Raw genomic sequence first — 16,809 nt, 5'->3', positions numbered from 1 at the left:
TGAAGTCCTGTGCAGCTAACAATTATTACTGTTTTTCCTGCAAAATCAAATTCAATCAACTTTAGTTTGGAGGGTGTGGGCATGGAGGGGGTGTCGTTGCACTCTTTCGGCTGTTTGATGGTAGCAGTAGTGGTTTGTGGGAGAGGTTTGGCTATGAAGGATGCATATAAAATAGCCCTAAAAATTAGAGTTATTCAGAATAGGGTTTTACTTTGGTATAGGCAGGTGTATACCATATTTGATACTTAGTTATGAAACTTGCATTAATTGGCCTATTACGTATGATCACGTGTGAAACATTATGCATGATCAAGGTAAAGCAAGTTGAAAACGTGGCTCATGGTAGCTCCCTAGAGCTTCAATACAATGATGAAGGTATGGTATGTGCTAACGTGAAGAGCTCTAAGATGTATACCAGTGGGTAAAAATGGCAAATGGCAAAGACTAGAGATGAACACCATTTCTTTCAAAAAAAAAAAAGGGAGGCAGCATAGATACCAAATCAGTGTTTGGGGCTCCAGGTGTAGAGGGCTCAGCCACTCCGGGGGCAGTTCATGGCACCTGTCACCTGTGGTCTGGGCTGGGCTCTTCTCAGAATTATGCCGTGTCACATTGTTTGGGCTTTCATTTATGTCTGTTTCTCTCACTCATCCTTTTCCCCCTTTCAACATTTCGAATGCTTATGTTTATCCTTTAATTTGTATATACGAATTCGTATTCTTGTAAAACGTGTTTTGCATGCATGTATTTTTTTCTGAGGTGAAATTCACATAACGTAAAAGTAACCCTGTTTAAATGAACAATTCAATTGCACGTAGTACACTCACAATGTTTGGCAACCACCACCTCTGTGTAGTTCCAAAACTTCCATCACTCCATAAAAAAACCCTGGACCCATTCAGCAGTAACTCTCCAGCTTCCCTTTTCCCCAGCCTCTGGCAACCACCAGTCTGCTTTCTATTTGTAAGGATTTACCTACTCTGGATATTTCATATAAATGGAATTATACTGTATGTGACCCTTTTGTGTGTGTGTGTGTGTGTGTGTTAAAATCAACTTTATTGAGATTTCATTTACATAAATAAAATGCACACTTTTTTTAGTGGATCTTGTGCATAGGCTTTCTTTTGCTGCTTTTGCATTTTTCACATTTCTTTACTGCAAGCCCATGGGGGACACTGTTATCACCGCAGTTTTAGAGCTGACGACTGAGCGGAGGGTCAGGGAGGCTGAGTGACCTGCCTGAGGCTGCACAGTTTCTGAGTGGCAGGCAGGTTGTGACCGTGGGTGGGCGGGCTCCCTAGCCCATGCTGCTGACCACTGTGGTCCACGGCCTCTCAGGCCTTTTATGTGTGTAATTCCGAAGCTTGCTTTCTCCCACACAACAGTATGCTGTTTTCCCACATGGACAAAAAGTGGCTGTAGAGTATTCTGCTATTTGTATATACCATTATTGATGGATTTTAGGAATGCTTCTTTTCTTTCTTTTCTTTTTCTTTTTTTTTTCTTGTCATGAATTATTAAAGAAACATTAAGGACCAAAGAAAGGTCTAATGTAATATTTATTCATTGTAGAAATATGGCCAGCCAAGGAGAATAAGCTAAAGCACACATATGATTCCCCCCAGAGGTAACTACGCTAAATGTTTTTAATAGCTTTCCAGTCTCTTTTCTACATTTATACATAGGGGGAAAAGGAAGCCCTTTAGGAGAAAGGGTGATACTGTACATGAAGTTTTACAATAGAAGGTTTGCAATATACTGTGAACATCTTTTTATCTAACTAAAAACAGTGAATATTTACTAAGCACATGAAATGCGACAGGGGCTGTTTTATGTCTTATGCCATTTCCCGGGAATCACGTGAGGTGTGTGTGGTTATTATAGCAGATGAGGTTTATGTATGTTTTAAATTTACATAAATGGTTTTGTGCTCTGACTCTTACTATTTCTTTTTAAATTCAACCCTATGTTATTATGATTGATTAATCTATTTACCTTGCTGTGTTTACCTAACATTGGTTTCCACCACGTATTTCCTTATCGTTTCCTCCAACTCCATGCACAGGACTACAGGGAACATCCTTGTATACAACTTTGTGGACCTGTGGGAGGAGCCACTGCACTATATGTCCAGGAACAGGATAAGTGGATCAGGGGAGTATATATGTACTTATTGTATTGACTAAGTATCGACAGAGGCAGATTCTTCTCCAGAATGGCTGTGCTGGAGTCTATACTCCTGTGCTCTGTGTTTTCTGTGGTTTCAAAGATATGTATATAAATGCCTAAAAAATGGACCAGAAGGATATGCCAAACCAGCAACACTGGGACATATACAAGGGGACCTAGAGGGATGTGATGGTACTTGAGCCTTATTGGTCACGATTTGATGTGTTGTAGGGAGAATGTCTTTGTGTATAACTTGTCATTATAATTTACTTTTTAAGAAGGTCTGGAAAGATGACCTTTGTCTAAAGTTTACAATTGCATTCTATGAAAGCATCTGGAATTGTGAATGCATGGGTTAAGATGGATGAGTTCTTTTGTGGCTTGGTGCTTTTTGAGGCATGCTCTGAACAGTTATCCTAATAATACCTGCAAGTCCTCTTTATACATGTAATCCAGGTCCCCCACATGTCAGGTGGCTCAGAGAGGTTAAGTGATATTCCCAAAGTCACAGGGTCGGGAGAGCTGACCAAGTTTAATGTGGAGAGGTGGATCAGAGCAGAAGACTTCTTTTTGGAGTCCTCATTGGAAATCAAGGTTGGGGAGGAAGTCAGTGCTATTTTCCTGCAGGTGAGATGGGGAGGAAGGAAACATTTTCAAGAACAGTAAGTTTCAGTAACTTCCTTGTGTAAACACTTAACTGAATGAATGTATTAGTTTGGTCTGTTTACGAAGCACAAGATATTACGATAATCTTTGCCAAAGGCTTCTCTGTAAAATGAAAGTGTGTGGTCTTCAAGTCAGGACTCCAGGTTTCTTCTTTTCACCTCTTCTAAAGTGAGAGAAATAAAAGTTCTGGTTGACTGAAGAGATACTTTTCAAAGGTGCCATTTGGGTTCCTCTTGGATACGACTTTCAACTGAGATGTCTCATTCTTTTTATGGAGCCCCAATTAATAACAATCAGTGAGTGAGTTTTTAAATAACTGTGATAGAGCAGGGCAGTTATCTATAAGGAACTCTCCATTCTCTGGTCCCATTCCCTTCACCACACCCTGATAATGGTGCATAACTTGATTTATAACAGAACCAGTAAGTGTTTGTGTATGAATTTTACTTTCACTACTAAGAATAGGGATATTTATACAAATGCACTGTGCTGAAAAAGGATGTGTTTGCACACAACTACACTGATAGGTTCTTTTTCACTCTTGCCCAGTGATAATACAGGTTTCTTCTGATGAGCTATTTTGAGACAGAAAAGATGTTGGTGATGCTTTATTAAATAGGCCGGTTTTTGCTACTTACAACTAAGTAAAATTAAAAAAAAATAAACATAAATTAGAAGGCAGATGCAGATACAAAGTCACATCTTTAAGACAGGAATATTTCCTACCACCGAATGTCACCCGGAACTCTCTCACTGGTTCAGAGATTAAAGGCACAAAAGCATGGTTGAGAAGGCAGAACTTCTGGCTTATCTGTCATTCCCAGGGTTGGTGAACTCTGTATAAACTCTAGAACAGAAATGACCCTTATAAACAGGTGCATATGTGTGGTAAGTACCAGATGGATGTGTGCTAACCAATTGATAACTAATACCACTTCCTCTTGACTCATAAGTTTGAAATAAAGGATAGTCAATCTAACTGCAATATGTATTTGTTCTTGAGCAGGGAAGTTGAGCAATCCTGACACATTTCGGTAACACTCTTGAGAGGAATTAGGTGGGCTTGCCATGGGTTACCTTTTGGGTGACTCTAAGTTAAAACCTGTTTATTGTCTGGATTTATAGGTACTTGATAATCTTTTGCCCTGGAATATTAGCAGTGCAAGATTTTTAAGTTGGGCTGGGAGGAACTGAAGTTTCCAGTTTGTTCAGTGAGGCTACCGTAAATGACCACAGAGAAAATGGGCTAATTAATTACCCTCCCTTTTTTAAACTATATAATGCTTGCTCATGATTGAAATTTTGGTGAGCACATTTTTGCTTTATTTCAGAGAAAGGCAAGTGGAATAATAGTTCAATTGTATATCATTTTGTGTAGATTGTTTTTCAGATAAAAACAAAAGGAGATTAAAGTTTTTTCCAAGTGCAGATTTTAGATCCATTATTCGAAGTGTGATAGTCTGCTGAATCGTAGATAAACAAATGGGAGTGTGTGTGTCTTGATGTGTCTGTGTAGCTTGTGTGATCTGAGAACTGGTAAGGAAATTCGCAACACTTCTAAGCTAGAATTTTTTATGAAACCACAACATACATTTTCTTTCATAGCTGTTCTCTGAGCCTGCATGTGTGGGCCCCGTTGAGGGAGGGTTGAGAAAAAATGGTGAGAAATGACGTTTGAAGTGAACTTTAGATATTTGCATTACAATTCTGTGCGTGTAAGCTTTTAATTTTTACAATTGTAATTGATAATTTGTAAAGAGTGTCAGTTTCCACTGTTCTGAGTTGTGGCAATATGACCCTTAAAAAAATGTAAGCACACGCCTATTTTATCTGTTCTGATGCCTTCAGAATTGTCATGCCCTTGCAGCCTGGGTGAGAATTGATATTTTTTTCAATTACATTAGTACCTTATGGTAAGAGAAAAGTTTCAAAGCCGCATATCTAAGGAGACCGTCAACTTCTTGATTGAGCCTGCCCCTCTACCCCCCAAAATAAATGTTTTTTGTGTTTTTTTTTGTGGTGGTCTCTTGATAATTTCCACTCTTTTTTTAAGGGCTAACTTATTAAAATTCATTTGACTTTTTCTTAAGACTTTCATCACCATCAATAAAAATTTATCACACTGCTTCTGTGCACTGTCTGCACGCAGGCCTAGGGATGCAAAGGAGAGGGGCAAAATGTAAGATTCTGGGGGATTAACCAAAATAAGAAGTAGGTAGGCTTCTCTGGATTTAGGTGGAAGAAAGGTGGATAATTTAATTTTGGTTGGATTTTCGGTACCCTTGGGATAGCCATCAAGCTGGTTCTGTCAGTTAGGCTAGGCTTTGGTATGGTACCAGACAACCCCCAAATCACAGGAGCCTAACACAACAAAAGTGTATTTCTTGCTGTCAGAGTCCTCTGTGAGTCTGGGAGATGCTCCAGGTCAGATGTCCTTCCTGCAGCAACTCAGTAATCCAGGCTGCTTCAGTCTTGTGGTTTTGTCATCTGATTGCTGCAGGAGGGGAGGAGTTGTGGGTAGCTTTCCTCTGCCCTCAGTGATGAAGAGTCACTCATCACAGCTCACATTTCATCATCCAGCCATTTACGTGGCCTGACTTTTGCAAGGCAATGCAGTGCTTTTGTGCTTAGGAGGGAGATAACGGTGAGCCTCAGTAATGTCTACCACATACGTCTCATTGAGGATTGGGAGCTTAGAGAAGAGATTAGAACTAGAGATGAAGATTTGGGAAAGTCACTTTCAGTAAAGGAAACAGTGGAGTGAATTTATAAGGAAAAGTGTACACTTAGAGAGGGTAAATGTTTTCCATGATGGTTTTTCTGCACATAGCTCTCTTTGCGACCTAGGCAGGATGGTGCTCTAGAAAAGTATAAGGATAGCTATTGCTGCTGTCAGGAAAGTCCGAAAGGTTCTGTTGGTCTTGTTATTATTGATTTTTGTCCTATATTGACATTTTTCTGCCTCTAAAAGTATATACCTGCACTTGGTTGATTGATCATTTTAGGGTGGTGCGATCTTGTAGGTTAGCAGATACTTAAATCTTGATGACAACAGGTTTTCTTGGTCAGAGCTTAGGTGATGAGCTGGTAAAAATGCTTATTATTATTATTATTATTATTATTATTATTATCATCATCTCCTCAATGGGATTAAGAGAGAGTTTGTATATACTCTTATGCATATTAAACTTTATGAGGACACTGCCTTTCTATTATCTTTTTTTCCAAGAGTGCTCATTACGTGACCTTGACATTGGAATGTATAACCATACTACTTCTGCTACTATACCCAGAACGTCCACAGAGAAACGGCCTTCTGGGTCGCACGATGAGCCAGTTTTAATGGGTGTTTACTGCTCTGGTTTTTCTTTTCTGATCTTGCCTTTCCCACCACTATTCCTCCCTCCCAGCAACTCTTCCTGTTTACTCTTCCCTCTATGGTCTTGGGGAGCAGGCAGACCTGGATTTGGAGCTTTTTTCAATGACCAGCTGTTTGACATTAGGCAAATCACCTTCCAAGCCTCAGTGTCCTTATCTGTAACATGGGGCTGAATAGCTGCTTTGTGGAATTCTTAGTTTTTAGTAATATATGCAAAATACTGCAGTACCTGGTACACTTAAATTCCTCAATAAATGTTAGCTATGATTAATATTATTGTTGTTTCCCATCTCCCATATCAAGATGCATCTTAATTCTTTCAAGAAAACCTTTTCTTCATTTTTACCAGGCAGTGGGTATGATTTACTCCATTGAACTGCTAAAGCACTTTTGGTCTTCGCTGACATTTTGTGTTTTTCTTCCTGTCTACATGTGCTGTGTACTGAGACTTAACATCCCACGGTACTGTGGGTGTCCTTCACTCATTGCTGTGTCTGCTGCATTGTCTTCATTCCGTGGTGCAAGTAATAGGTGCCCAGGTAAAGGTTAAACTGAGTCAAAATGAGAAGTAAGGGGAGAGGGCTGTAACACGTTTACAAAGTAGCCTCCCTATTTGGGTTCTCCTACTGGCCATTTACACGGTCAGTCATGATGCCCACCCTTCTAAGATGACCACTGCCATCATATGCGGCAGTGGACAAACTCCTAGAATGCTGCCTCTGGATTACTGGGTCACTACAATTTAAGAGATATTATTACATCTCAAAAGATTAAAAGGAAAGCGACTATAAGAGAATAAATTTTAAAAGTTAACTGAGATCAAGTTGGGAGAGTACGATCACATGCAGAAGATGGTGAGCACAGTTTCATCTCCACTTCAGAGCAGCTGACCGAAACATGAGGGACTTAGGTGAGAAGTGCAGAGGAACCTCTGATGGGACAGTGTAATACTGGCATGCAGGTTACCTAATGCCATTGATAGGAAGATTTTCAAAAAAGCACCTTTATACCTGGGGTAGGGTTTCTAAACCTCAGCAATGTTGACATTTTGGGCCAGATAATTCTTTGTTGTCAGGGCCTGACCTCTATTCAGTAGAGGCCAGTAGCATTCTCTCACCCCTCCCCAGTTGTGACAACCAAAGGTGTCTCCAGACACTGACAAAAGCTCCAGAGGGCAAAAGGAGAAGAAATCAAAATTTCCCAGTTGAGAACCATAGCTCTAGGAGTTAGAGGTGTTCTGCCTGACAGAAGGAAGAGAAAGTAGGTGAGGTGGGAGAGTAACCAGAAGTCCTGTCCAAGTATCAAGGTCCTGGCCCACCCAGTCACTGAGAACTGAAATTGCCTGAGGGAAAAAAATCGAGGAACCTGGATAAGCCAGAAACTGGATGCTCTGTCTGAGATGGCCAAGAATAGATTGTCCTCAGGAAAACAGCAACAAGGAAGAGACGGAGACAAAATAAGGGAAGAGGAATCACTCTGCCTCTGGGACCTGGTTATGTAGAGCCGGGCAGACCTCCACAGACCTCAGTTCCTAGGAAAGCATTTTAGTGGAGGTTGAGTTTATGAGAAAGAACATGTCAGAGCTGTTGCCATTATCAGAGTTGAGGCTTCTTATCATTTTAAATGGTGCTGAAGTGACACCGAGATTGAACACCCTGGAATGTAAAATATGGGAATAGAAGAAAGGGAGAGAAACACAGAGCCTGCTCTCTTTTAAGGGCCTTCAGCCACTTGAAAACACAAGACAAGGTTATATAATTTGGAGAACCAATGTGTGTTCTTGAAATGTTTGTGCAAAGCACCTCCTGCTTGCAGAGAAGAATAACTACAGGGATTCTGGAGGGTTTAACAAGGGCAGGCTACTTGTCAATCAGCATTTATTAAGTATCTAAATACACAAGGTACAATGATGGGAACTGTACACAAAGCAAGGTCACCACACCTGGCCTTGCCCCTCGGGATATACAGCTTAAGCAACTTTAAAAGTGAGCATTGGAGAGGTACTAGCAAGAGGTGTTTTCTTTGCCCACCAGGGTTGACCCATGTTGGCCCTTCAACATTCCACCACCACCACCTAAACAAGCATGAACCTGTCACTCAAATAGGAAGGCCAAGTAAACCGTCAGGAAATCTGTCCATAGCAGAAACAAGAGTGAAGTTGCAGAGCAGAGCAACAGTGCCTCCATCTCCTGCCCAGGGAACGCGAGGTGGGAAAAAGAGGAGATGGGAGTCAACCGCCCTACCTGGAGGCTGGTGGAAATCAACTGCTTTTCCTACCAAACGGTCAGTCCACGTTCACTATTTACGAAAAAGCATCAGGATCTCTAACAGCGTTAGGAATGACAATTGAGATAAGTATTAACCCCTCTAAAGATTTTTCTTGTCCCCACGCTGAAGTCTGAATTAGGCATAAAAGCAGATAAGTGAGAAGATCATTCCTTTTGGTTCTATATTTGCCACCTCAGATGCTAATGATACATACTCGGCTCCACAGCAAATTTTAAATCCCTGAATGTCCTTTCTCATTACACCCAACAAAATTCTCGTGGCAAGTTTTCTGGGCTTTCCTTGGTGTGTGCTCATAGGATACAAATCCCCTTGAATATTGGTATAAACCAAAAACAATTATGAAGGTAAACTAGCTTGGTTAAAAGTGACATACCACATGAAATTTACATTGAAATGCAGGGAAGAAACAGGAACATAGATTGATGGATGGATAGATGGGGGTGGATAGATGGTAGAATATAGGTGATGGACATATAGGTAGGTATTCACTGTAAATTTTTTCCAACTTTGCTGCACATTTGAAAATTCTTCATAAGAAAATGCTGAAAGCAATTTTTAAATAACCATTTATCTTAGAATAATATGTAATAACAAGGGGAAAACTAATAATATTTAATAGAAGTAACAAATTATAAAACATTATATACAATATAATCCCAATTTTGTGAATATACAATAAACACTAAAATACTGTTTTCTCTTTCGGAGATGGAATTATGGGTGACTTTTTTCTTCTTGGTGCTTTTCTATATTTCTCATTTTTCTTCAATGAGTAAGCATTGTTTTGCAGTAAAAAAATTATTTCATAATATTTAAGTTAAAAAAATTATCTAAAGCCAAATCTAAATTACTTACTATTGAGAATTATAGGGACTATAGTAAGTTTTATTACAGTGTTTTATATATATTCAATCTCCTTAACAGCAGATTTTTGAAAAAGCAACTCACTAGAAGATAATTGCATAAGCCCTACTCTTGACAATTAAAGCAAGAAATGAAGAAGTGTGTTTTAGCAGTCAGTTCCTTTTAAGCAGATTTTCAAGTCAAAGCCCCAATATGTATCATCCCACTAGCCCCCTAATACCCATATAGTTTACCACGAACACATAGCACAATCCCTGACAGCGGTGTGCTCATGGGGGCCTCCTTTGGTCTCTGCAAAAGCCCACAGCTGGCATGTGTATGCTGTTTCTTTGTCCAGTGGGTAGAGCACAGTACCTGCTTCCCGGCATAAGCACAAAGATATGCCTGGTGAGTCACGTGTTGTAGCCGAAATGAGATCAAACTCTTGATTCCTTGGGTGACTTTGAGAAAATCACATGACCCCTCACTGCAAAACGAGAGTGCTTGTCTCAGCACACTAAGGTCTCTCCACCTTCTTTAACATTTATAGTGTTATAGATCTAAGACAGATACCCACCATTCCACTCACTTCCGGGAGAGAATAAAGGAATGAACAAACAAGGGTTTTCTCCAGGATATCTCTGAGGATCCAGTGTCCAAAGGCAGGGATCAATCCAAGGCAGGTAAGGAGGGGAGCGAGAACTCCCACACAATTCCAAGCTTCTTGTGATGCCCTGGGAGCGAAGGCAGGAAGACCAATCATGCCCTTCCAGAGGAAAAGAAACTGACTTCATTAACACAACAAGTTGGGTCCACACTACAAGTATAACTCCAGGTAAATCCACTCACTTTATGAGATTCCAACTTTAGGAGAGATTCATTTGCACTTCTCTTTTTCCTTACTAGGTACAACCTCCCAGGTGCAGAATCAGTCAGAAAGTTGTGAGCCTTGAGAGCTGCTGAGCACAGAGAAATGAAGGCCACACTCTCAGCTATGTAAAATGTCCAGGTCATGCTAAGTTTTCCTCTGTGTACTTGTGAGCTGCTACTTTATGGTGGTGATGATATTTTATGCCATTTGTATGGTTTTCTGCTTACTAGATCACGTGGAAGGAAAAACTTTTCTACATCAGAGAGAGCTGGATACAAATCTTTATTCTGCCACTTATGAAAAGTGACCTTGGGCCGGCCTCAGTTTTCTCAGGCATAAAATGGGGATAAAATACTTCACAGGGTGGTTGGAAGCATAAAGTGAATGAGACTATCTGTACTAATGATCATTAGATTAGCACTTGTGAGTAAGCAAGGACTTGGTGTTTTAATTTACTGGATCCACGCTTTCCGTTGGAGAAGGAGGGGCCTCAACCGTCTCAGGAAGCCTCATCTCTGGCTAGTTGTTTTCTGTTTTTTCTAGGGCCATTGACAGAGAATAATCTTTTAGTTATTTCAAGCAGAACAAAGCTGTTCTTTGTTCTTGTTTTTAATGACAACTAGAGATATCTTTTTATTGGATGGTCTCCTTGAACATTACTTTAACTTAGAGTCCTAAGTCTTTTGGGAACCAGCTCAGGAGCCCAGCCTGGGAAAAATCTCCTTGTTCATTGGCTAATGGAATTATGATTTGGGGTGGGGATAAGGGAGGTTGGATGGAGGTGGTGTTTATTCTCAATGGGGTTTTTGGAAGGCTTTGGGGTGGGGGGGAGGGAAAACATGGACAGGATTTTTCCCAACTCCAAATTTTATTCCTTGAGGAATGGGATGAAAATGACCATATTCCATCCACTTACAAATTATTTGTGTTTAGTTTATCTCTTCTCTCATTGAATTATGGCTGGCAATCTAGATATTGACTGCATTAGTATTTTAAAGAATTTCTTTTTCTAGTTGAGGTTTGACGGGTGGGAGGCTGCCCCACTAAGTGGGCCTGTGATGACCAGAACTTGCTAACTCCTGAAGTGAATGTTTGTAGTTTCCTGATGTAAGGACAAAATAAACATCCCAGGCTTGCCCAGAAATGTATTTTAGTGCTTCTGTGCTGTAGTTCTGGGTCTGCGTGTGTTCTCAGAGAGGTCGTTTTGTGGGATATGTTTTACCCACATTTTTTTTGTCAGGCACTGAGAATCTTACTGCCAGCTGAGGTTTGGTCTTTGCAATGTGGGCTGCGAATCCAAAATATTTTAAATTAAATCTTGGAAGGAATTTTCATCATTTATTTAATAAATGAAAGCATGAGGTTGAAATTAATGGTCAACTAGGGAGTAGTTGGAAAATGTAAACCACGTGAGATGTGCCTTTAAAGTTTTCACTCCTGGTGGGTAATTTTCTTCCCCAAGAACTCAGTTGAATTTAATGAATTTGAAGCTGTAAGTATGAGTCTTACATGAAAAGTATGTAAATCAAAGAGTCAGGTTGTTCTTGGTTGCTGTTTTTCAATCCCACATGTAAGATGTTTATCAAATAAGTCTTAGCCTGTTTGAGTTAATAGATTATTCTGTTTGGTACTGTTGAGCCCCTGAGCCTGTGGCAGGTAGACATTTCTGTGGATTTAATCAAAATAAAGCCAAATGGAGGACATGTAGTTATTTGTAAACTGATAAAAATGTAAAAGATGAATGTTTAATGGTTAAATGATAATGAAAAAGGAGAAAGAATTTGCTGAACGGAATAGTTTTTAATTCCAATTTTAGTTAGTGATATCCTTAAAATACATTTGATTAGAGTTGAGAGTGAAGTGAGATGGTAGTTCGGTATGCAGGTTTCTTGTCGATTTAAAGTGTAGGGATTTCTAAGATTACTGGTAAGATATTTAATATTTCCATGGATTTTTTTGACTAGTTACTCATAGCCGTTTCTACCTTTTAAAAATAATTCAGTGTATAGTTTTGATACACAGATGAAAAAAAGCATGGAAATATTACTTTAAAGTTTAAGAGCGAAATGAAGGTGAATGGAAAATAAACATTATTTGTTGGCCCTATTTGGTCATTTTGGTTTTGGCTGGAGAATGTGTGGAATGGTAATGCAGGTCAGATACTATCGTGAAACATAATATGACATCCAGATACTCTTATAGGCAAACAGTTCCAAGGCCCTGCTGACAGCTTAATTATTTCAGGCAGTATCTGATATCACGGAATACCAGTTGTCCAAGAATTTGGACATCCTTTTGGAGTCTTTTTCCAGCGTAAGCCCTGGCAGAAGATGTGAAAGCCTGCATTGACATAATGTTAAAATACAGGGTTACCATTTCCCTGTACAAAAGGAATCATCATGGAATTCTTATAAGTGGCACTTCTCTACCAGTGATTTAGAACTATGATGCAGTTTATAAAACTGAACAACTTCCTTAGTTTTCCAGGATGGAGTACAGGTTTTCCCATGATGGGATCTGATCTGCAGACAGCCATCATGTTTTCTCCTTTGGTCCTTCTCCCGAAATGGGTGCCTTACAAGGTAAGGAGAATGAATAAAAACATGGGAGATGTGACCCATTTTTGTATCCAATGCTTGTGAGAGTCTTTACAGAGAAGCTGCTGCTGGCCTCCTTTTAAAGCTGAGAACAAATTTCAGTAGTGTCAGCCTCGTCTCTACTGAATGTCATAACCCCTTAAGTATCAGGGTATCAAGGGATATGGGGTTTTTCTTTTAAACATTTCTTGAAGCTACAGCCCCTGAAGTTCCCCCGCCCCACTGCTACTTTTAGCATTGCCTAAAATACGATGCCATAGTGAAGAATCTGGAGGACAGCTGGGAACTGGCAATTGCATGAGCATGTGACATTTTTTTAGACATACATTGAGGAGTTAGGAAGCCTTAAAGGAAAGACACCTTTAGAACCTAGTATAGCATTTTCTCTATATATAACATGTACATACATGTTATATATATTTCTAAATTACCTACACATGTTTAAATATAGTAAACTATTTTAATGTACTATTTTTAAAACATTCAGAGAGTTGACCCTTGCAGCATTTCGTCTGTGGGCTCTTAACAGTGCTTAGCCACCTGACGAAGGCTAAGACTGGTGGAATCATAGTTGGAGAATGTGGTGTCCCACCTAAGTCCACACTCTGTTCACTCATGAAAAAAAAAAGAAGTTCACATTGTCTGGTGCAGGGTCAGCTGATTTCCTCTTGTGCTTTGTGAGTTATTCTAGTATCCTAGGTAAGTAATCCTTGAATGAAGTTGATGTATTTCTTTTTATTCACTTGGTTTGGCAAATCATTGACAGACAAATGATTTTATAAGCAATTAAATGAGTTAGCAAATATAGCAACTTTACAAGAGCCTTGCAGCTTATGCATTTCGCATTGTTTTAGCTTTCATTTGCACCAAAGGTGGACCGTCCCTTTAAAATTATACAAAACTGATACAAAGGAAGATTCAGGTGCCCAATTCTAGGGTTAAAGGCAATAATTTGTGTTTCAGTAATGTGGGGATGTTGTGGTGCCACTAATATAAATCTATTTTAGAAACATGAAATATGTTTGCCATCTAATTCACAATGCATAATACACAGCCATAATTATTATGACTATATATGTATATGTATATAAGTGTGTGTTTGTGAATAAGGATGAATAAGGATTACAATGTAATACAATGTAATACACTACCCTGAACATTGTTGTGTTTGGATAATGGGATTTTTAAAAACTTATTTAAAACACTCTTTGTCATTATTTAGTGTTGTTTAAGGAAGGGAGGATAAAGGCTCTCATTCGACTTGTTAATTATTTTTTTTAAGCATCCCAAAGTAAAAGAGTGGGATGGAGAAAAATATCTTTAAATACCAAATGTTTATACTTCTTTCAGTTTTATAAAATGTTCTTCCTAGGAGGCGGTGCACATAAATAGTCATTTGTAAGAGATGACTGAACAATTGCTTTTTCCCAGGAATCTCGCTTGAATGTGTGGAAACACATTCCCCCTCTTGCTTGCTTCGTTTCACTTAGTACATGGAGATAGCAGCAGCTTGCTTTTCATATCTCCTTCCTTGGACGTTGATTGAACAATGCGTGGTAGCCAAAGCATTTCAAATTGTCCTCTGGAGCCATCAGAATATATTCTGGTGGATGGACCTGCTCTGCTGGCAGAGTTTTGGGAAGAGCTATTCATTATAAAATGTATTGATGGATATAGTAGAGACGATTACATACTTAGTTTTAGTACCTAAATGTTTTTCCTTCCTACCTGTCTGGCCATCATTTTTTTCCACCTGCCCTCTGGGTCAGCAAGCTCCAGCCACACAGCCCTTACCTCTGTCCCTCGAACTCTCCAAACGTATCCTGCCTCAGACCCTGTACATGTGCTGCCTTTCTTCCTGGAATGCTCCAGCCGTGGATGTTTGCATGGCAGCCCCTTCTCATCAGCCCAGATGGCCCCACCTCAAATGGCAGCACTCCCTGGCCGTCATAGCTCAGGTGCTCTCTCCACCAGTCGCTATCATTCCTTAGTTTTATTTTTGTTGCAGCACTTACCACAAAATGAAATATCTTATTAATGATTTAAAAACAATTTCCCCTCCCCCAGCCACTAACATGGAAACCTATGTGGCAGGCACTTTCTGCACTTTGTCTTTTTTCCAGCACTTGAAATAGTGTCTGGCACATTCTCGAAGCTCAATAAAATCTGCTGAATGAATAAACAAGTACATATTCTCTGTCATTATATGATTGTATGAGCTGTAAATTGAAGGGCTTTCCAACTCCAACATGCTATTATTCTTTGTGTGTTGAAGGCATTATTACAATTATACGTAGCTAGTAGATTGTGTGCTTTGGGGGCCCCTTCCCACCCCTCTCCATTAATGGTGGTGGAGATGTTATACTATCTGTCCATTTTGTTTTCCTTACTGGGACTGGATGGGCTGAATTAACTAATGAAGTTAATTGACACGTGAAGAGACTGAATCTGAAACTTAGGCTTTTTGTTTTAGGATTTTAGTCCATACACTGTACCTAGTAGGTCATAACCCAGAGCCTAGACCTGAGGGTCTGGCCAGCACCACAACAGTTTTTATCACATTATGTGCAGGAGAGTTCATCTTGCCAGCGAACAGGGTACATCAAAGGTGTAGATAACTGCTTTCTGAGAGCTGAGAGCTCAAGGTGGAAATGTCAGTTAACAAAAAACTTGATAGCAAAGACATAAAACTAAGTATTATCATTTGTTGAGTAAATGAGAAAGGAAATAAACAAGTCTGTTAACAGATTAATTGAACAAGTATCTTATCAATCTAATCATCCTAGCTATTATAAAGAGGTAACAAATGAGTGGCTATCAGTCATATTGAAACTAATGCCACCCTAAGCAGTTATCCATAGACTACACATCTGCTTCCGTTTAGAGATATGGTCACAGATATGGGGACCTGGGCCTCATGCTCTAAGAAACTAGTGTTCATTTTTGAAAAAATTAACGTTTGTAATGTTTGAATATCATACGAAGTAATCTGTATACGTTGAATTTAGACATAACGTTGCTATGATAAAGTTTAATTGTTTGGTGTGAGTGTGACTGGGGACCCAATATATATTAAATTAAAAGCATATACAATGATCTGGCTGTTTCCTGTGTGTCCTTATTTACCCATGATGGTTGAGGAATCGTGTTTTCTGAATTCATAAAATAAATTTCCAGTTAACTGAAGTCCAACTAAATTTTAACCATGGTTGCTAGAAATAATTCTGAAGTTTAATTTTACGTTGTCTATTGAGGCAGGAAAGTATACCGTATTTCCCCGAAAATAAGACCTAGCCAGACCATCAGCTGTAATGCGTCTTTTGGAGCAAATATTAATATAAGACCTGGTCTTATTTTACTATAAGACCAGGTATAATATAATATGATATGATATGATATGATGTGATATGATATAATATAATATAATATATAATATAATACAATATAATACCGGTCTCATATTAATTTTTGCTCCAAAAGATGCTTTAGAGCTGATGGTCTGGGTAAGTCTTATTTTTGGGGGAACACAGTAGTTGTTCACACCTTTTTATTTGTAGTCAATTTCTGAAAATGTAGAAAAATGGGATAGTAAGTTACATGTTAATGGGAGGAGTGTAGAATCTTCATTTCTGAAGGGCTAAATGCACATAAAATTCCTATGTGTGGTTCTATGGAGGGGAATTTTCTCCTGCATTTTTGCAAGTCAGGGAGCTGGGTCCGAAGCTGGTGCCTCATTCCAGACTCCCCAGGCATTTGCTTTCCCATGGCTCAGTCAGCCACAGGGGACTAGGAGGTAGGTCAGGAAGTTTCTAAACTTCCTACTCCTTTGTTAGAGGGGGGGTACCTTGAACCTTTAGACTGATTTGTGTCAGCTGGCATCTTCTATGCGCTAGCAATTCCAAGTGTGGTCTGTGGAACCACCGGATCCCCTGGGAGCTTGTAGAAACAGAACCTCAGACCCCTTCTAGACCCATTAAATCAGCATCACACGA

At 39.5% G+C, this 16,809-nt stretch overlaps 1 protein-coding gene across 7 annotated transcripts in view; it reads left to right on the top strand.

The window, feature by feature from the left end:
• Positions 1-16,809, top strand: part of STK39 (serine/threonine kinase 39) — a 281,370-nt gene that overhangs the window by 27,222 nt on the left and 237,339 nt on the right. The window contains exon 1 of one of the 7 annotated variants that reach the window (XM_081051906.1): positions 9,836-10,032. The exons of 5 other annotated variants lie outside the window; for them this stretch is intronic. Coding sequence is in view for 1 of the 2 variants with exons in the window: in XM_081051902.1 (XP_080908028.1) it covers positions 10,079-10,184 (106 nt within the window). In the remaining variant the exon portion in view is untranslated. Of the gene's footprint in view, positions 1-9,835; positions 10,185-16,809 lie in introns of those variants that run through there. One more of the 7 variants, XM_081051902.1, reaches the window with a different exon arrangement.

The sequence above is a fragment of the Rhinolophus hipposideros genome (assembly GCF_964194185.1).
Source record: "Rhinolophus hipposideros genome assembly, chromosome: 6".
NCBI lineage: Eukaryota > Metazoa > Chordata > Mammalia > Chiroptera > Rhinolophidae > Rhinolophus > Rhinolophus hipposideros.
Note: the sequence above shows the minus strand (reverse complement) of the source record. Positions and strands in the feature narration are given on the sequence as shown.